The 21689-nt window shown below is 44.6% G+C and overlaps 1 protein-coding gene across 1 annotated transcript in view; it reads right to left on the bottom strand.

Annotated features, from left to right (window-relative positions):
* The window catches only part of LOC139575599 (integrin alpha-11-like), an 85367-nt gene that overhangs the window by 50873 nt on the left and 12805 nt on the right, over nt 1-21689 (bottom strand). The window contains exon 2 of the mRNA XM_071400733.1: nt 17160-17271. Within this exon, the coding sequence (XP_071256834.1) occupies nt 17160-17271 (112 nt within the window). The remainder of the gene's footprint in view (nt 1-17159; nt 17272-21689) is intronic.

Below are 21689 nucleotides of genomic sequence, written 5' to 3'. Positions count from 1 at the left end.
AACACTATCTATCTAGTGGACGTCTACCCAACACTATTCATCTAGTGGACGTCTACCCAACACTATCTATCTAGTGGACGTCTACCCAACACTATTCATCTAATGGATGTCTACCCAACACTATCTATCTAGTGGACGTCTACCCAACACTATCTATCTAGTGGACGTCTACCCAACACTATTCATCTAGTGGACGTCTACCCAACACTATGTATCTAGTGGACGTCTACCCAACACTATCTATCTAGTGGACGTCTACCCAACACTATGTATCTAGTGGACGTCTACCCAACACTATGTATCTAGTGGACGTCTACCCAACACTATCTATCTAGTGGACGTCTACCCAACACTATTCATCTAGTGGACGTCCACCCAACACTATTCATCTAGTGGACGTCTACCCAACACTATGTATCTAGTGGACGTCTACCCAGCACTATTAATTTAGGGGACGTCTACCCAACACTATTCATCTAGTGGACGTCTACCCAACACTATCTATCTAGTGGACGTCTACCCAGCACTATTTATCTAGGGGACGTCTACCCAACACTATCTATCTAGTGGACGTCTACCCAACACTATCTATCTAGTGGACGTCTACCCAACACTATTCATCTAGGGGACGTCTACCCAACACTATTCATCTAGTGGACGTCTACCCAACACTATCTATCTAGTGGACGTCTACCCAACACTATCTATCTAGTGGACGTCTACCCAACACTACCTATCTAGTGGACGTCTACCCAACACTATCTATCTAGTGGATGTCTACCCAACACTATCTATCTAGTGGACGTCTACCCAACACTATCTATCTAGTGGACGTCTACCCAACACTACCTATCTAGTGGACGTCTACCCAACACTATCTATCTAGTGGACGTCTACCCAACACTATCTATCTAGTGGACGTCTACCCAACACTATCTATCTAGTGGACGTCTACCCAACACTATCTATCTAGTGGACGTCTACCCAACACTATCTATCTAGTGGACGTTACTGAAAGCCAAGAGAGATTGCCAACCACCATGAGGAAGAAGAAGAAGCAGAAGAAGAAGAAGAAAAACAACTGGATACAATGTTACAATCCTTTAAAGAGATGACTGTATTAAATCATCAAGCACTGTATGTTGCAAATGTTGCACTGAGGTCAGTGTCTCACATAAGGTAACAGCTGTGTCTCTATAAGGTAACAGCTGTGTCTCTATAAGGTAACAGCTGTGTCTCTATAAGGTAACAGCTGTGTCTCTATAAGGTAACAGCTGTGTCTCTATAAGGTAACAGCTGTGTCTCTATAAGGTAACAGCAGTGTCTCTATAAGGTAACAGCTGTGTCTCTACTATAAGGTAACAGCTGTGTCTCTATAAGGTAACAGCTGTGTCTCTATAAGGTAACAGATGTGTCTCTATAAGGTAACAGCTGTGTCTCTATAAGGTAACAGCTGTGTCTCTATAAGGTAACAGCTGTGTCTCTATAAGGTAACAGCTGTGTCTCTATAAGGTAACAGCTGTGTCTCTATAAGGTAACAGCTGTGTCTCTATAAGGTAACAGCTGTGTCTCTATAAGGTAACAGCTGTGTCTCTATAAGGTAACAGCTGTGTCTCTATAAGGTAACAGATGTGTCTCTATAAGGTAACAGCTGTGTCTCTATAAGGTAACAGCTGTGTCTCTATAAGGTAACAGCTGTGTCTCTATAAGGTAACAGCTGTGTCTCTATAAGGTAACAGCTGTGTCTCTATAAGGTAACAGCTGTGTCTCTATAAGGTAACAGCTGTGTCTCTAACGGCGTGTAGTTATGTAGGACAATCATTGTAGAAGTTTGTAGACATCCAGTGTTAGCTAGTCATATTTGTGTCTCATGGGCTAGCAAATACAAAGATCAGTGACAGCAAACGTTTCCTCAAGATACATGTGCAATTATTCAAATCAAACCTAAGCAATGCTGCCACCATTTTATTGATTAACTATGCTGGCAACAGTTGTGAGGTTCAATTCTGCTCCGTCACCCTGGCTGACACACTAAGATGACGTGAAGCAGTCTTCAGGCTACTGAAGACTGAACAGATGGAAGAATTCTGTCTTTCGCCTCACGATGAAGCAGAGGGAAGCTCACACACTCCCTTCATATCCTTGGACTCCTTTGCTTCACAAACCACAGCTGACTAGCTAGTGTTGCCAACTTCCCTCCAACCATCACCATTAAAACACTCCCCCGCTATGCTCCTGAAATCAGTAACTGACAGGGTCGGCTGTGGGCCGGCCTGGGAGCTGCTACCGGGCCCTAAGGCCTCAGACGCACCAATAGCGTTTGCTGGCTGAGAGTTCTTAGCACCTCTGAAGGTAATTTGTGAACAGAGTGCTCACAGATTTTACATGTAGAATCCCGTGACAAATTTAGGAGTTTAGATGTCTACAGTGGGTGGTACCTAAAACAGCATGCTGAACGATCGGCAGACGAACATTAGAGACACATTTGGTGCAATGTGTGCGAGCCTTAAGAGAGTCTCTATAGTAGGGAAGTGGGTCATAGTGGTTAGAGTTTGTTATTACAGTGTTATCCAGCCTTTATTAATGTGTTATTACAGTGTTATCCAGCCTTTATTAATGTGTTATTACAGTGTTATCCAGCCTTTATTAATGTGTTATTACAGTGTTATCCAGCCTTTATTAACATGTTATTACAGTGTTATTCAGCCTTTATTAACATGTTATTACAGTGTTATCCAGGCTTTATTAATGTGTTATTACAGTGTAATTCAGCCTTTATTAACGTGTTATTACAGTGTTATCCAGCCTTTATTAACGTGTTATTACAGTGTTATCCAACCTTTATTAACATGTTATTACAGTGTTATCCAGCCTTTATTAACATGTAACTAATGTGTAGTTAATGTGGAACAATCGCTGATGTTTTAGCGTAACCCCCGAGCGAAGGATAAACCATGTCTTTTCTAGGTAATCCCAACAAAAGTTTCCTCAGTTTAACAAAAAGTAATTTTGAATATAGTTTCACAGCATTATACTTGTAAAACAGTATTGGAATATGAAATGCTGTAAACCCTGGAAGGACTTCCATGAATCCCATTCCAAACTATGTTACGCCTGTAGCCATTTTGTTTATAAAGAACACAGCCAAAGTCGCTGTGCCTCATTCCATTATGTCTGTGTTTATCTGTCTCAGCGGACAGTTACTTAGACGTGTGAGTCCCCTCTTGAGAGCCATATTCCTCACATGTCAACTTCATCAGACCTCTTTCTATGGGACAAGTAGGAATGGTAGGCTGAGCAGCGTTCTACGCCATAAATACACTGGATTTTCAGTGTTTCTGTGGGTTTTGTGCCTGACAGTGTCCCAAGCATAAGGCTAAGTTAGCATGTCGATCTTGTCGACTAAGAATGTGTTCTTTATATTGTGATGCTTGTCTGACATGGTTGGCCTGCCATTTCATTCTCTATCAGGGCATCTGATTAAACCCCTCTGAGTCCAATCCAGTGTCACATGCGCTCTACTATACTGCGCTTGTCAACTGCAATCGCTCTTCTTCATCTTGTAGCTCCAACTAGCACCATGGTAACATGTACAGCTTCCACTCCTGTCTCGTTGCAGCGCAGACACACACACACACACACACACACACACACACACACACACACACACACACACACACACACACACACACACACACACACACACACACACACACACACACACACACACACACACACACACGGCAAGAGAGCATGGGTGAGTTGTCATGCACAGACATAAAACACCATATCCATCTCATCATGGGGCTGTATACACACTGGTGCCATTGTATTGAGAAATCTGTACTCAGTGATCTCACGTGATCCTTACTGCAAATAATGTTTGTCCTTTTCACTTTTGCTAAGTTAGGCTTTTAGAAAAGGTTTTGAGATTCTAAAATGATACATGATACTGTATCAAATATTGCAGGTAAACTGCACACAATATATACACACAAATATAGATAAATATAGATGTTGTCTGAAAGGTTTAACCAACAACAATCCTGTAAAATTAATACTGGAAATTAACATGTTTTGTATTTAAACAAGGGGAGTGTGTTAGACAAGGGGAATGTGTTAAACAAGGGGAATGTGTTAGACAAGGGGAATGTGTTAGACAAGGGGGATGTGTTAAACAAGGGGAGTGTGTTAGACAAGGGGAATGTGTTAGACAAGGGGAGTGTGTTAGACAAGGGGAGTGTGTTAGACAAGGGGGATGTGTTAGACTAGGGGAGTGTGTTAGACTAGGGGGATGTGTTAGACAAGGGGAGTGTGTTAGACAATGGGAATGTGTTAGACAAGGGGAATGTGTTAGACAAGGGGAGTGTGTTAGACAAGGGGAATGTGTTAGACAAGGGGAATGTGTTAGACAAGGGGAACGTATTTAAACAAGGGGAGTGTGTTAGACAAGGGGAATGTGTTAGACTAGGGGAGTGTGTTAGACAAGGGGAGTGTGTTAGACAAGGGGAATGTGTTAGACAATGGGAATGTGTTAGACAAGGGGAATGTGTTAGACAAGGGGAATGTGTTAGACAAGGGGAACGTATTTAAACAAGGGGAGTGTGTTAGACAAGGGGAGTGTGTTAGACAAGGGGAATGTGTTAGACAAGGGGAATGTGTTAGACAAGGGGAACGTATTTAAACAAGGGGAGTGTGTTAGACAAGGGGAGTGTGTTAGACAAGGGGAGTGTGTTAGACAAGGGGAATGTGTTAGACAAGGGGAATGTGTTAGACAAGGGGAACGTATTTAAACAAGGGGAGTGTGTTAGACAAGGGGAGTGTGTTAGACAAGGGGAGTGTGTTAGACAAGGGGAATGTGTTAGACAAGGGGAGTGTGTTAGACAAGGGGAGTGTGTTAGACAAGGGGAGTGTGTTAGACAAGGGGAATGTGTTAGACAAGGGGAATGTGTTAGACAAGGGGGGTGTGTTAGAAAAGGGTAGTGTGTTAGACAAGGGGAGTGTGTTAGACAAGGGGAATGTGTTAGACAAGGGGAGTGTGTTAGACAAGGGGAATGTGTTAGACAAGGGGACTGTGTTAGACAAGGGGAATGTGTTAGACAAGGGGAACGTATTTAAACAAGGGGAGTGTGTTAGACAAGGGGAGTGTGTTAGACAAGGGGAGTGTGTTAGACAAGGGGAATGTGTTAGACAAGGGGAATGTGTTAGACAAGGGGAATGTGTTAGACAAGGGGAGTGTGTTAGACAAGGGGAGTGTGTTAGACAAGGGGAATGTGTTAGACAAGGGGAATGTGTTAGACAATGGGAGTGTGTTAGACTAGGGGAATGTGTTAGACAAGGGGAATGTGTTAGACAAGGGGAGTGTGTTAGACAAGGGGAATGTGTTGGACAAGGGGAGTGTGTTAGACAAGGGGAATGTGTTAGACAAGGGGAATGTGTTAGACAAGGGGAATGTGTTAGACAAGGGGAGTGTGTTAGACAAGGGGAATGTGTTAGACAAGGGGAGTGTGTTAGACAAGGGGAATGTGTTAGACAAGGGGAATGTGTTAGACAAGGGGAGTGTGTTAGACAAGGGGAATGTGTTAGACAAGGGGAGTGTGTTAGACAAGGGGAATGTGTTAGACAAGGGGAATGTGTTAGACAAGGGGAGTGTGTTAGACAAGGGGAATGTGTTAGACAAGGGGAATGTGTTAGACAAGGGGAATGTGTTAGACAAGGGGAATGTGTTAGACAAGGGGAACGTATTTAAACAAGGGGAGTGTGTTAGACAAGGGGAGTGTGTTAGACAAGGGGAATGTGTTTGACAAGGGGAGTGTTTTAGACAAGGGGAATGTGTTAGGCAAGGGGACTGTGTTAGACAAGGGGACTGTGTTAGACAAGGGGACTGTGTTAGACAAGGGGAACGTATTTAAACAAGGGGAGTGTGTTAGACAAGGGGAGTGTGTTAGACAAGGGGAATGTGTTAGACAAGGGGAATGTGTTAGACAAGGGGAGTGTGTTAGACAAGGGGAGTGTGTTAGACAAGGGGAATGTGTTAGACAAGGGGAATGTGTTAGACAAGGGGAGTGTGTTAGACAAGGGGAATGTGTTAGACAAGGGGAGTGTGTTAGACAAGGGGAATGTGTTAGACAAGGGGAGTGTGTTAGACAAGGGGGGTGTGTTAGACTGGGGAGTGTGTTAGACAAGGGGAGTGTGTTAGACAAGGGGAATGTGTTAGACAAGGGGAATGTGTTAGACAAGGGGAGTGTGTTAGACAATGGGAATGTGTTAGACAAGGGGAATGTGTTAGACAAGGGGAATGTGTTAGACAAGGGGAGTGTGTTAGACAAGGGGAATGTGTTAGACAAGGGGAGTGTGTTAGACAAGGGGAATGTGTTAGACAAGGGGAGTGTGTTAGACAAGGGGAATGTGTTAGACAAGGGGAATGTGTTAGACAAGGGGAATGTGTTAGACAAGGGGAGTGTGTTAGACAAGGGGAATGTGTTAGACAAGGGGAGTGTGTTAGACAAGGGGAATGTGTTAGACAAGGGGAATGTGTTAGACAAGGGGAATGTGTTAGACAATGGGAGTGTGTTAGACTAGGGGAATGTGTTAGACAAGGGGAATGTGTTAGACAAGGGGAATGTGTTAGACAAGGGGAATGTGTTAGACAAGGGGAATGTGTTAGACAAGGGGAATGTGTTAGACAAGGGGAATGTGTTAGACAAGGGGAATGTGTTAGACAAGGGGAATGTGTTAGACAATGGGAGTGTGTTAGACTAGGGGAATGTGTTAGACAAGGGGAATGTGTTAGACAAGGGGAGTGTGTTAGACAAGGGGAGTGTGTTAGACAAGGGGAATGTGTTAGACAAGGGGAGTGTGTTAGACAAGGGGAATGTGTTAGACAAGGGGAATTTGTTAGACAAGGGGAGTGTGTTAGACAAGGGGAATGTGTTAGACAAGGGGAATGTGTTAGACAAGGGGAGTGTGTTAGACAAGGGGAGTGTGTTAGACAAGGGGAGTGTGTTAGACAAGGGGAATGTGTTAGACAAGGGGAATGTGTTAGACAATGGGAGTGTGTTAGACTAGGGGAATGTGTTAGACAAGGGGAATGTGTTAGACAAGGGGAGTGTGTTAGACAAGGGGAGTGTGTTAGACAAGGGGAATGTGTTAGACAAGGGGAGTGTGTTAGACAAGGGGAATGTGTTAGACAAGGGGAATTTGTTAGACAAGGGGAGTGTGTTAGACAAGGGGAATGTGTTAGACAAGGGGAATGTGTTAGACAAGGGGAGTGTGTTAGACAAGGGGAGTGTGTTAGACAAGGGGAGTGTGTTAGACAAGGGGAATGTGTTAGACAAGGGGAATGTGTTAGACAAGGGGGGTGTGTTAGAAAAGGGTAGTGTGTTAGACAAGGGGAGTGTGTTAGACAAGGGGAATGTGTTAGACAAGGGGAGTGTGTTAGACAAGGGGAATGTGTTAGACAAGGGGACTGTGTTAGACAAGGGGAATGTGTTAGACAAGGGGAACGTATTTAAACAAGGGGAGTGTGTTAGACAAGGGGATTGTGTTAGACAAGGGGAGTGTGTTAGACAAGGGGAATGTGTTAGACAAGGGGAATGTGTTAGACAAGGGGAATGTGTTAGACAAGGGGAGTGTGTTAGACAAGGGGAGTGTGTTAGACAAGGGGAATGTGTTAGACAAGGGGAATGTGTTAGACAATGGGAGTGTGTTAGACTAGGGGAATGTGTTAGACAAGGGGAATGTGTTAGACAAGGGGAGTGTGTTAGACAAGGGGAATGTGTTGGACAAGGGGAGTGTGTTAGACAAGGGGAATGTGTTAGACAAGGGGAATGTGTTAGACAAGGGGAATGTGTTAGACAAGGGGAGTGTGTTAGACAAGGGGAATGTGTTAGACAAGGGGAGTGTGTTAGACAAGGGGAATGTGTTAGACAAGGGGAATGTGTTAGACAAGGGGAGTGTGTTAGACAAGGGGAATGTGTTAGACAAGGGGAGTGTGTTAGACAAGGGGAATGTGTTAGACAAGGGGAATGTGTTAGACAAGGGGAGTGTGTTAGACAAGGGGAATGTGTTAGACAAGGGGAATGTGTTAGACAAGGGGAATGTGTTAGACAAGGGGAATGTGTTAGACAAGGGGAACGTATTTAAACAAGGGGAGTGTGTTAGACAAGGGGAGTGTGTTAGACAAGGGGAATGTGTTTGACAAGGGGAGTGTTTTAGACAAGGGGAATGTGTTAGGCAAGGGGACTGTGTTAGACAAGGGGACTGTGTTAGACAAGGGGAATGTGTTAGACAAGGGGAACGTATTTAAACAAGGGGAGTGTGTTAGACAAGGGGAGTGTGTTAGACAAGGGGAATGTGTTAGACAAGGGGAATGTGTTAGACAAGGGGAGTGTGTTAGACAAGGGGAGTGTGTTAGACAAGGGGAATGTGTTAGACAAGGGGAATGTGTTAGACAAGGGTAGTGTGTTAGACAAGGGGAATGTGTTAGACAAGGGGAGTGTGTTAGACAAGGGGAATGTGTTAGACAAGGGGAGTGTGTTAGACAAGGGGGGTGTGTTAGACTGGGGAGTGTGTTAGACAAGGGGAGTGTGTTAGACAAGGGGAATGTGTTAGACAAGGGGAGTGTGTTAGACAATGGGAATGTGTTAGACAAGGGGAATGTGTTAGACAAGGGGAATGTGTTAGACAAGGGGAGTGTGTTAGACAAGGGGAATGTGTTAGACAAGGGGAGTGTGTTAGACAAGGGGAATGTGTTAGACAAGGGGAGTGTGTTAGACAAGGGGAATGTGTTAGACAAGGGGAATGTGTTAGACAAGGGGAATGTGTTAGACAAGGGGAGTGTGTTAGACAAGGGGAATGTGTTAGACAAGGGGAGTGTGTTAGACAAGGGGAATGTGTTAGACAAGGGGAATGTGTTAGACAAGGGGAATGTGTTAGACAATGGGAGTGTGTTAGACTAGGGGAATGTGTTAGACAAGGGGAATGTGTTAGACAAGGGGAATGTGTTAGACAAGGGGAATGTGTTAGACAAGGGGAATGTGTTAGACAAGGGGAATGTGTTAGACAAGGGGAATGTGTTAGACAAGGGGAATGTGTTAGACAAGGGGAATGTGTTAGACAATGGGAGTGTGTTAGACTAGGGGAATGTTTTAGACAAGGGGAATGTGTTAGACAAGGGGAGTGTGTTAGACAAGGGGAGTGTGTTAGACAAGGGGAATGTGTTAGACAAGGGGAGTGTGTTAGACAAGGGGAATGTGTTAGACAAGGGGAATTTGTTAGACAAGGGGAGTGTGTTAGACAAGGGGAATGTGTTAGACAAGGGGAATGTGTTAGACAAGGGGAGTGTGTTAGACAAGGGGAATATGTTAGACTAGGGGAATGTGTTAGACAAGGGGAGTGTGTTAGACAAGGGGAGTGATTTAGACAAGTGGAATGTGTTAGACAAGGGAAATGTGTTAGACAATGGGAGTGTGTTAGACAAGGGGAACGTATTTAAACAAGGGGAGTGTGTTAGACAAGGGGAGTGTGTTAGACAAGGGGAATGTGTTAGAAAAGGGGAATGTGTTAGACAAGGGGAGTGTGTTAGACAAGGGGAGTGTGTTAGACAAGGGGAGTGTGTTAGACAAGGGGAATGTGTTAGACAAGGGGAGTGTGTTAGACAAGGGGAATGTGTTAGACAAGGGGAGTGTGTTAGACAAGGGGGGTGTGTTAGACTGGGGAGTGTGTTAGACAAGGGGAGTGTGTTAGACAAGGGGAATGTGTTAGACAAGGGGAGTGTGTTAGACAATGGGAATGTGTTAGACAAGGGGAATGTGTTAGACAAGGGGAGTGTGTTAGACAAGGGGAATGTGTTAGACAAGGGGAGTGTGTTAGACAAGGGGAATGTGTTAGACAAGGGGAGTGTGTTAGACAAGGGGAATGTGTTAGACAAGGGGAATGTGTTAGACAAGGGGAATGTGTTAGACAAGGGGAATGTGTTAGACAAGGGGAGTGTGTTAGACAAGGGGAATGTGTTAGACAAGGGGAGTGTGTTAGACAAGGGGAATGTGTTAGACAAGGGGAATGTGTTAGACAAGGGGAATGTGTTAGACAATGGGAGTGTGTTAGACTAGGGGAATGTGTTAGACAAGGGGAATGTGTTAGACAAGGGGAATGTGTTAGACAAGGGGAATGTGTTAGACAAGGGGAATGTGTTAGACAAGGGGAATGTGTTAGACAAGGGGAATGTGTTAGACAAGGGGAATGTGTTAGACAATGGGAGTGTGTTAGACTAGGGGAATGTGTTAGACAAGGGGAATGTGTTAGACAAGGGGAGTGTGTTAGACAAGGGGAGTGTGTTAGACAAGGGGAATGTGTTAGACAAGGGGAGTGTGTTAGACAAGGGGAATGTGTTAGACAAGGGGAATTTGTTAGACAAGGGGAGTGTGTTAGACAAGGGGGATGTGTTAGACAAGGGGAGTGTGTTAGACAATGGGAATGTGTTAGACTAGGGGAATGTGTTAGACAAGGGGAGTGTGTTAGACAAGGGGAGTGATTTAGACAAGGGGAATGTGTTAGACAAGGGGAATGTGTTAGACAATGGGAGTGTGTTAGACAAGGGGAATGTGTTAGACAAGGGGAATGTGTTAGACAAGGGGAGTGTGTTAGAAAAGGGTAGTGTGTTAGACAAGGGGAGTGTGTTAGACAAGGGGAATGTGTTAGACAAGGGGAGTGTGTTAGACAAGGGGAATGTGTTAGACAAGGGGAATGTGTTAGACAAGGGGAATGTGTTAGACAAGGGGAATGTGTTAGACAAGGGGAATGTGTTAGACAAGGGGGGGTGTTAGACAAGGGGAGTGTGTTAGACAAGGGTAGTGTGTTAGACAAGGGGAATGTGTTAGACAAGGGGAGTGTGTTAGACAAGGGGGGTAGGTTAGACAAGGGGAGTGTGTTAGACAAGGGGAGTGTGTTAGACAAGGGGAATGTGTTAGACAAGGGGAATGTGTTAGACAAGGGGAATGTGTTAGACAAGGGGAATGTGTTAGACAAGGGGAATGTGTTAGACAAGGGTAATGTGTTAGACAAGGGTAATGTGTTAGACAAGGGGAATGTGTTAGACAAGGGGGGGGTGTTAGACAAGGGGAGTGTGTTAGACAAGGGTAGTATGTTAGACAAGGGGAATGTGTTAGACAAGGGGAGTGTGTTATACTGGGGAGTGTGTTAGACAAGGGGAGTGTGTTAGACAAGGGGAATGTGTTAGACAAGGGGAGTGTGTTAGACAAGGGGAATGTGTTAGACAAGGGGAGTGTGTTAGACAAGGGGAATGTGTTAGACAAGGGGAGTGTGTTAGACAAGGGGAATGTGTTAGACAAGGGGAGTGTGTTAGACAAGGGGAGTGTGTTAGACAAGGGGAATGTGTTAGACAAGGGGAGTGTGTTAGACAAGGGGAATGTGTTAGACAAGGGGAATGTGTTAGACAAGGGGAATGTGTTAGACAAGGGTATTGTGTTAGACAAGGGGAGTGTGTTAGACAAGGGGAATGTGTTATACAAGGGGAGTGTGTTAGACAAGGGGAATGTGTTAGACAAGGGGAGTGTGTTAGACAAGGGGAATGTGTTAGACAAGGGGAATGTGTTAGACAAGGGGAATGTGTTAGACAAGGGGAGTGTGTTAGACAAGGGGAATGTGTTAGACAAGGGGAGTGTGTTAGACAAGGGGAATGTGTTAGACAAGGGGAATGTGTTAGACAAGGGGAATGTGTTAGACAAGGGGAACGTGTTAGACAAGGGGAACGTGTTAGACAAGGGGAATGTGTTAGACAAGGGGAGTGTGTTAGACAAGGGGAATGTGTTAGACAAGGGGAGTGTGTTAGACAAGGGGAATGTGTTAGACAAGGGGAATGTGTTAGACTAGGGGAATGTGTTAGACAAGGGGAATGTGTTAGACAAGGGTAATGTGTTAGACTAGGGGAATGTGTTAGACAAGGGGAATGTGTTAGACAAGGGGAGTGTGTTAGACAAGGGGAATGTGTTAGACAAGGGGAGTGTGTTAGACAAGGGGAATGTGTTAGACAAGGGGAATGTGTTAGACAAGGGGAATGTGTTAGACAAGGGGAATGTGTTAGACAAGGGTATTGTGTTAGACAAGGGGAGTGTGTTAGACAAGGGGAATGTGTTATACAAGGGGAGTGTGTTAGACAAGGGGAATGTGTTAGACAAGGGGAGTGTGTTAGACAAGGGGAATGTGTTAGACAAGGGGAATGTGTTAGACAAGGGGAATGTGTTAGACAAGGGGAGTGTGTTAGACAAGGGGAATGTGTTAGACAAGGGGAGTGTGTTAGACAAGGGGAATGTGTTAGACAAGGGGAATGTGTTAGACAAGGGGAATGTGTTAGACAAGGGGAATGTGTTAGACAAGGGGAACGTGTTAGACAAGGGGAACGTGTTAGACAAGGGGAACGTGTTAGACAAGGGGAATGTGTTAGACAAGGGGAGTGTGTTAGACAAGGGGAATGTGTTAGACAAGGGGAGTGTGTTAGACAAGGGGGGTGTGTTAGACTGGGGAGTGTGTTAGACAAGGGGAGTGTGTTAGACAAGGGGAATGTGTTAGACAAGGGGAGTGTGTTAGACAATGGGAATGTGTTAGACAAGGGGAATGTGTTAGACAAGGGGAGTGTGTTAGACAAGGGGAATGTGTTAGACAAGGGGAGTGTGTTAGACAAGGGGAATGTGTTAGACAAGGGGAGTGTGTTAGACAAGGGGAATGTGTTAGACAAGGGGAATGTGTTAGACAAGGGGAATGTGTTAGACAAGGGGAATGTGTTAGACAAGGGGAGTGTGTTAGACAAGGGGAATGTGTTAGACAAGGGGAGTGTGTTAGACAAGGGGAATGTGTTAGACAAGGGGAATGTGTTAGACAAGGGGAATGTGTTAGACAATGGGAGTGTGTTAGACTAGGGGAATGTGTTAGACAAGGGGAATGTGTTAGACAAGGGGAATGTGTTAGACAAGGGGAATGTGTTAGACAAGGGGAATGTGTTAGACAAGGGGAATGTGTTAGACAAGGGGAATGTGTTAGACAAGGGGAATGTGTTAGACAATGGGAGTGTGTTAGACTAGGGGAATGTGTTAGACAAGGGGAATGTGTTAGACAAGGGGAGTGTGTTAGACAAGGGGAGTGTGTTAGACAAGGGGAATGTGTTAGACAAGGGGAGTGTGTTAGACAAGGGGAATGTGTTAGACAAGGGGAATTTGTTAGACAAGGGGAGTGTGTTAGACAAGGGGGATGTGTTAGACAAGGGGAGTGTGTTAGACAAGGGGAATGTGTTAGACTAGGGGAATGTGTTAGACAAGGGGAGTGTGTTAGACAAGGGGAGTGATTTAGACAAGGGGAATGTGTTAGACAAGGGGAATGTGTTAGACAATGGGAGTGTGTTAGACAAGGGGAATGTGTTAGACAAGGGGAATGTGTTAGACAAGGGGAGTGTGTTAGAAAAGGGTAGTGTGTTAGACAAGGGGAGTGTGTTAGACAAGGGGAATGTGTTAGACAAGGGGAGTGTGTTAGACAAGGGGAATGTGTTAGACAAGGGGAATGTGTTAGACAAGGGGAATGTGTTAGACAAGGGGAATGTGTTAGACAAGGGGAATGTGTTAGACAAGGGGGGGTGTTAGACAAGGGGAGTGTGTTAGACAAGGGTAGTGTGTTAGACAAGGGGAATGTGTTAGACAAGGGGAGTGTGTTAGACAAGGGGGGTAGGTTAGACAAGGGGAGTGTGTTAGACAAGGGGAGTGTGTTAGACAAGGGGAATGTGTTAGACAAGGGGAATGTGTTAGACAAGGGGAATGTGTTAGACAAGGGGAATGTGTTAGACAAGGGGAATGTGTTAGACAAGGGTAATGTGTTAGACAAGGGTAATGTGTTAGACAAGGGGAATGTGTTAGACAAGGGGGGGGTGTTAGACAAGGGGAGTGTGTTAGACAAGGGTAGTATGTTAGACAAGGGGAATGTGTTAGACAAGGGGAGTGTGTTATACTGGGGAGTGTGTTAGACAAGGGGAGTGTGTTAGACAAGGGGAATGTGTTAGACAAGGGGAGTGTGTTAGACAAGGGGAATGTGTTAGACAAGGGGAGTGTGTTAGACAAGGGGAATGTGTTAGACAAGGGGAGTGTGTTAGACAAGGGGAATGTGTTAGACAAGGGGAGTGTGTTAGACAAGGGGAGTGTGTTAGACAAGGGGAATGTGTTAGACAAGGGGAGTGTGTTAGACAAGGGGAATGTGTTAGACAAGGGGAATGTGTTAGACAAGGGGAATGTGTTAGACAAGGGTATTGTGTTAGACAAGGGGAGTGTGTTAGACAAGGGGAATGTGTTATACAAGGGGAGTGTGTTAGACAAGGGGAATGTGTTAGACAAGGGGAGTGTGTTAGACAAGGGGAATGTGTTAGACAAGGGGAATGTGTTAGACAAGGGGAATGTGTTAGACAAGGGGAGTGTGTTAGACAAGGGGAATGTGTTAGACAAGGGGAGTGTGTTAGACAGGGGGAATGTGTTAGACAAGGGGAATGTGTTAGACAAGGGGAATGTGTTAGACAAGGGGAATGTGTTAGACAAGGGGAACGTGTTAGACAAGGGGAACGTGTTAGACAAGGGGAATGTGTTAGACAAGGGGAGTGTGTTAGACAAGGGGAATGTGTTAGACAAGGGGAGTGTGTTAGACAAGGGGAATGTGTTAGACAAGGGGAATGTGTTAGACTAGGGGAATGTGTTAGACAAGGGGAATGTGTTAGACAAGGGTAATGTGTTAGACTAGGGGAATGTGTTAGACAAGGGGAATGTGTTAGACAAGGGGAGTGTGTTAGACAAGGGGAATGTGTTAGACAAGGGGAGTGTGTTAGACAAGGGGAATGTGTTAGACAAGGGGAATGTGTTAGACAAGGGGAATGTGTTAGACAAGGGGAATGTGTTAGACAAGGGTATTGTGTTAGACAAGGGGAGTGTGTTAGACAAGGGGAATGTGTTATACAAGGGGAGTGTGTTAGACAAGGGGAATGTGTTAGACAAGGGGAGTGTGTTAGACAAGGGGAATGTGTTAGACAAGGGGAATGTGTTAGACAAGGGGAATGTGTTAGACAAGGGGAGTGTGTTAGACAAGGGGAATGTGTTAGACAAGGGGAGTGTGTTAGACAAGGGGAATGTGTTAGACAAGGGGAATGTGTTAGACAAGGGGAATGTGTTAGACAAGGGGAATGTGTTAGACAAGGGGAACGTGTTAGACAAGGGGAACGTGTTAGACAAGGGGAACGTGTTAGACAAGGGGAGTGTGTTAGACAAGGGGAATGTGTTAGACAAGGGGAGTGTGTTAGACAAGGGGAATGTGTTAGACAAGGGGAATGTGTTAGACTAGGGGAATGTGTTAGACAAGGGGAATGTGTTAGACAAGGGTAATGTGTTAGACTAGGGGAATGTGTTAGACAAGGGGAATGTGTTAGACAAGGGGAGTGTGTTAGACAAGGGGAATGTGTTAGACAAGGGGAATGTGTTAGACAAGGGGAATGTGTTAGACAAGGGGAATGTGTTAGACAAGGGGAGTGTGTTAGACAAGGGGAATGTGTTAGACAAGGGGAATGTGTTAGACAAGGGGAATGTGTTAGACAAGGGGAATGTGTTAGACAAGGGGAATGTGTTAGACAAGGGGAATGTGTTAGACAAGGGGAATGTGTTAGACAAGGGGAGTGTGTTAGACAAGGGGAATGTGTTAGACTAGGGGAATGTGTTAGACAAGGGGAGTGTGTTAGACAAGGGGAGTGATTTAGACAAGGGGAATGTGTTAGATTTAGACAAGGGGAATGTTTTCAAAAGTGATTGATATATGACTTCGATACATTAAAATGTATAAGGGGCAAAAAGACTCCTGATTAATGAATTAGAACTATTAGGAGACTCAATAGCGTAAGTTATGTCTTATTTGGACCCAATATTTTCTTTTCTTCTTCTTTATTTATTTTTGTATTTGTGTTTGTTTATTTAGCTATGTTGTACACCTTGTGTGCTCTGTTTCCCACTGACTCTATGTATTTGCACATTGGTAATAAACAAAATTATGACATACAAGAGCACATACCTGGTTTCACAAGTCTAAATTAAATGAAAGAATGTGGATAAATGTGTGTGTGTGTGTGTGTGTGTGTGTGTGTGTGTGTGTGTGTGTGTGTGTGTGTGTGTGTGTGTGTGTGTGTGTGTGTGTGTGTGTGTGTGTGTGTGTGTGTGTGTGTGTGTGTGTGTGTGTGTGTGTGCGTGTGCGTGCGTGTAAGTGCGTAAGTGCGTGTACAGCAGCACACACAGCTGGTACTGGGCAGCGCTCCAGTGTAGCCCTGGCCAGCAGACGTACAGTACGCCAGCGATGAATCCCCATCACCGCAGTGCCAGTTGGCCTAATAACAGTGTTTATAACCAGTCAGGGTCTGCTATGAGGTAATATGATGAATGTGAAATGTCCGGCTCATGAGCTAAATTTGTGTTCCAAGGCACAAATCATGACAGGCAAATCCACACTACAGGAGAAATGGCTCGCTATCTTTCCTGGCAGTGAAATGGATACATCTCCCCGTCTGGCTCCAGAGTCCCGAGACAGACAGTAACAATGCTGTATGTGTCAGCACTTGGAGACGTTGAACAGTAAAACGACTTCATCTTTTACCTGACTTTAACCATCGTGAGGAGCGTGAGGAGGTTGTTACCTCGGAATAGTTAAAACAATGCACCCAAACAGATTCTCTCAGTAGTCACTCTGGGGATTGTTTGAAATTCACCTCGTCTTTAAGATTCTGAGACAGTACTATATGGACCTCATTACTATGCTACAGCTGGAGATCGAATATGAATATTGAAACAATGTTGCAAATTTTGGAGAGACAGACAGCAAGGTTAATACAAAATGTCAGTCTAAAAGAAATGTGAGCTCTAGATGCTTTTAATGGTGGAGATCAAGTTAATAAATTGCTTGGCTGGGCTGATGAGACAGTGGATTGTGCAGTCAGATGGAACAGAGTAAATAGGCATTTTAACGTCATATAAATAGCCGGTGTTAACTTGTGGAATAGACATCGGCTGGAATGCAGTTTTAACCAATTAGCATTCAGGATTTGACCCACCCGTTGTATAAAATGTAAATAATCGTCTTACCACTTTTGTCCCCCGGCAACGTGCTGCTGCACAGTGTATCCAAATTGGGCCTGCTTGGGACCCTTGATGATCCTGTGGTTCTTGGTGTCAATGTTGAAACCATCATGGAGCCCTGGAAACAGACACAGCAAGGCAAACACATGCCATTAATAGCATGCTTGGACAGCACATTATATTTACTGGCTACGACAGACACTTCCGAAGAAAACGGTTGTTTTTTGCCTGTGACCTGAAGTGCAGCAGAAAGATGTCATGCTGGTTAGAACATTAACATCAGCCAAGTTACACAAACTCGAAGCGATAGATGGGAGTTTCATCAGAAACAGGACATGTGTGGGTTTGAGACTTTCACCCAGCGGTACCAAGAGCATCACAGCTGTAATTAGCCGGAAGGCGGCCATTTTGATGCTGACTGTGTAGCCACTGTGTGAGAAGGATACAGAGATAACATGCCAGAGAGGGTGTTTGTCTTGTCTCTAGATTCAAATCAAATCAAGTCAAATTGTATTGGTCACATACACATGTTTAGCAGATGTTATTGCGGGTGTAGCGAAATGCTTGTGTTTCTAGCTCCAACAGTGCAGTAATATCTAAAGAGTAATATCTAACCATTTCACAACAATACACACAAATCTAAAGTAAAGGAATGGAATTAAAAATATATAAATATTTGGACTAGGAATGTTGGATAGACTAAAATACAGTAGAATAGACTAAAATACAGTAGAATAGAATAGAATACATTATATACAAATGAGATGAGTAATGCAAAATATGTAAATATTATTTAAGTGACTAATGTTCCATTATTAAAGTGGCCAGTGATTTCAAGTCTATGTATATAGGCAGCAGCCTCTAAGGTGCTGTTGAAAACAGGCTACCGCTGATACCTCTGATCCAATAAAACTATAGGATTTTCCCTAGGAATATCTCTAGACCATGACACCTGGACTCCAGTACCTTAAGTATCTCGTACAGAAACAAACATAGCCATGGAGGTCTCGGGATGTCATGTCAGAATGATAATTGTTTCCATTCCCCTAATGCCTGTGAAGAGCCCTGGCCTTACCCCTCTCTCCCTGATCTCCTAGCTCACTGTAAACAGAGCCTTGTCCTAAAAGGCAAGCAGATATTTTACACTGAAGGAGCTGTCTGTCACTGAGTTTGATTGACATTGCTCTGTCTGTGTGAGGGTGGGTGGAAGGGGTGGATGGATGGCTGAAGGTTTTGTGTGAGGATAAGCGGTAGTAGTCATATTGAAAGGGGTGGATGGATGGCTGAAGGTTTTGTGTGAGGATAAGCGGTAGTAGTCATATTGAAAGGGGTGGATGGATGGCTGAAGGTTTTGTGTGAGGATAAGCGGTAGTAGTCATATTGAAAGGGGTGGATGGATGGCTGAAGGTTTTGTGTGAGGATAAGCGGTAGTAGTCATATTGAAAGGGGTGGATGGATGGCTGAAGGTTTTGTGTGAGGATAAGCGGTAGTAGTCATATTGAAAGGGGTGGATGGATGGCTGAAGGTTTTGTGTGAGGATAAGCGGTAGTAGTCATATTGAAAGGGGTGGATGGATGGCTGAAGGTTTTGTGTGAGGATAAGCGGTAGTAGTCATATTGAAAGGGGTGGATGGATGGCTGGAGGTTTTGTGTGAGGATAAGCGGTAGTAGTCATATTGAAAGGGGTGGATGGATGGCTGGAGGTTTTGTGTGAGGATAAGCGGTAGTAGTCATATTGAAAGGGGTGGATGGATGGCTGGAGGTTTTGTGTGAGGATAAGCGGTAGTAGTCATATTGAAAGGGGTGGATGGATGGCTGGAGGTTTTGTGTGAGGATAAGCGGTAGTAGTCATATTGAAAGGGGTGGATGGATGGCTGGAGGTTTTGTGTGAGGATAAGCGGTAGTAGTCATATTGAAAGGGGTGGATGGATGGCTGAAGGTTTTGTGTGAGGATAAGCGGTAGTAGTCATATTGAAAGGGGTGGATGGATGGCTGAAGGTTTTGTGTGAGGATAAGCGGTAGTAGTCATATTGAAAGGGGTGGATGGATGGCTGGAGGTTTTGTGTGAGGATAAGCGGTAGTAGTCATATTGAAGTTGATCATTCACGTTATAGTGTAGAAGACTGGATGTTGAAATCATGTAGCAGCTTACATGGATATTTCCATCCTGCTCATTTAAATGGACATACTGTATACAAAGTATATTAAAGGAAAACTCCACAGAAAAACTATATTAACTTATTTTCTTTAAGTACAGAAATATTGCCGGTATACAAAATGCATCATACCTGCTGTATTTCTGTATTTTGAGATGTACAGTATGTCTTTAAAACTTGATTGCTGACATTGCAAAACATTTTGGAACTACATCAACAATGGACAAATGAAACAAATCCCAAAATAGATTTCCTTTTACTAGATGCCAACGTTATGTAGCACTGAATGTAACACTGAAGTCAGGCCATTTACACAATAGCACTGATCTACACTGAATAACACTTATTTCAGGTTATTGCCATTGTACTTGGCTAAGACACGGCTTTACGACAAGAAGAACAGAAGCATACCTTATTGTCCTATTCTGAGGAAACGTAAAGGAATCTATTTGTTTTCTACCAACACCCCGAGACAAACACCCTGAGTGCCTTGCTTAAAGACATAAAGGCTGGAGATGTATTTGTTTTCTACCAACACCCCGAGACAAACACCCTGAGTGCCTTGCTTAATGACATAAAGGCTGGAGATCTATTTGTTTTCTACCAACACCCCGAGACAAACACCCTGAGTGCCTTGCTTAATGACATAAAGGCTGGAGATCTATTTGTTTTCTACCAACACCCCGAGACAAACACCCTGAGTGCCTTGCTTAACGACATAAAGGCTGGAGATGGCATCTAGAATACTGATGCCAGGCAGCAGCCCTCTGATTGGCAGATCACTCTTCGTCAGATGATGACTGACCATTGACTGTACGATGCTCACATCAGGGTAGGGAATTCCCTTCCCAGTCAAATTCGACCGCCTTCATTTTTTTTCTGTACGTGAGATCAGATTTAGAGATCTACCACAGGTGCTGAGTTGAGAAAGATCCATAATTGCAACCAACGTGCCTTCACAACTTCTGGTAGGAGTTGAGCAGAGTGTTTAAGCACTGTGGTGAAACCCTGATTAGACCATGTGGGAACCATAATTCACAGACAAGACAAATTCATCACAAAGAACAAAATCAAAGGACCGCAAACACAACTATGGGAACTGATCAAAAAACAGACCGGATTTGTGATGGTGTAGATTCATTCTCCTCACTTCCTCTGGCCACTAAGAGCATTATGGGAAAACGCAATTCCCTTCTGGATTAAATTAAAACGCGTATCAGAGACGATACTTTTTCAGCTTTTCTCGCTGTCACCAAGTTACCCAAAATGGCTTATTAATGAAAACAACATCATGTGGATTCTTTATTTCCATCGGCAAGCAGCAAGCAAACGTTTGTTGAGGAGATGGAAGACATGAGTAGATCTTCTTGACAGAGAAGAGAGAGCAGGACGGAAAACATAATCTTCGTCAACATAACTTTCAATCTGGCTCTTCATTCATCTTCTTCTCCTTCATCTCCAGCTGTATACAGTGACTTCGTTTCACCGGTCTCAGGTCTCACCCCACTTTGTCTCTATATTATATACAGTGGAAGTCAGACGTCTTGGCTACTGTAAGGTCAGGGTTCATGTTGGGATTTACATTTCACTGCAATTCTTCTTGTCTGAGGTAAAGGGCTATGAGCCAGCTTGTGATGACAGTGATATAACACTCTTCCTTGGAAGTAGAGCAGGAAATAGAGAGAGAAATGGAGAAGGACCAACAGAAAGAAAGAGACAGCTTTAAAAGTCATCACGCTTAATGACATACAGTTAGAGTATTATTACTTGAAAAAAAACTGTTGGAATCCAACCCTGTGAGCGGACAGAACCCATCCCTGTGAGCGGACAGAACCCATCCCTGTGAGCAGTCAGAACCCATCCCTGTGAGCAGTCAGAATCCAACCCTGTGAGCGGACAGAACCCATCCCTGTGAGCAGTCAGAACCCATCCCTGTGAGCAGTCAGAGCCCATCCCTGTGAGCAGTCAGAGCCCAGCATCTTGAGCGGACAGAACCCATCCCTGTGAGCAGTCAGAACCCATCCCTGTGAGCAGTCAGAGCCCAGCATCTTGAGCGGACAGAATCCAACCCTGTGAGCGGACAGAACCCATCCCTGTGAGCAGTCAGAACCCATCCCTGTGAGCAGTCAGAGCCCATCCCTGTGAGCAGTCAGAGCCCAGCATCTTGAGCGGACAGAACCCATCCCTGTGAGCAGTCAGAACCCATCCCTGTGAGCAGTCAGAACCCATCCCTGTGAGCAGTCAGAGCCCAGCATCTTGAGCGGACAGAATCCAACCCTGTGAGCGGACAGAACCCATCCCTGTGAGCGGACAAAACCCATCCCTGTGAGCAGTCAGAGCCCAGCATCTTGAGCGGACAGAATCCAACCCTGTGAGCGGAC

Source organism: Salvelinus alpinus, chromosome 5, assembly GCF_045679555.1.
Source record: "Salvelinus alpinus chromosome 5, SLU_Salpinus.1, whole genome shotgun sequence".
In the NCBI taxonomy this organism is placed as follows: Eukaryota; Metazoa; Chordata; class Actinopteri; order Salmoniformes; family Salmonidae; genus Salvelinus; species Salvelinus alpinus.
The sequence above is the reverse complement of the archived record's forward strand: the minus strand, read 5'-3'. Positions and strand labels throughout refer to the sequence as shown.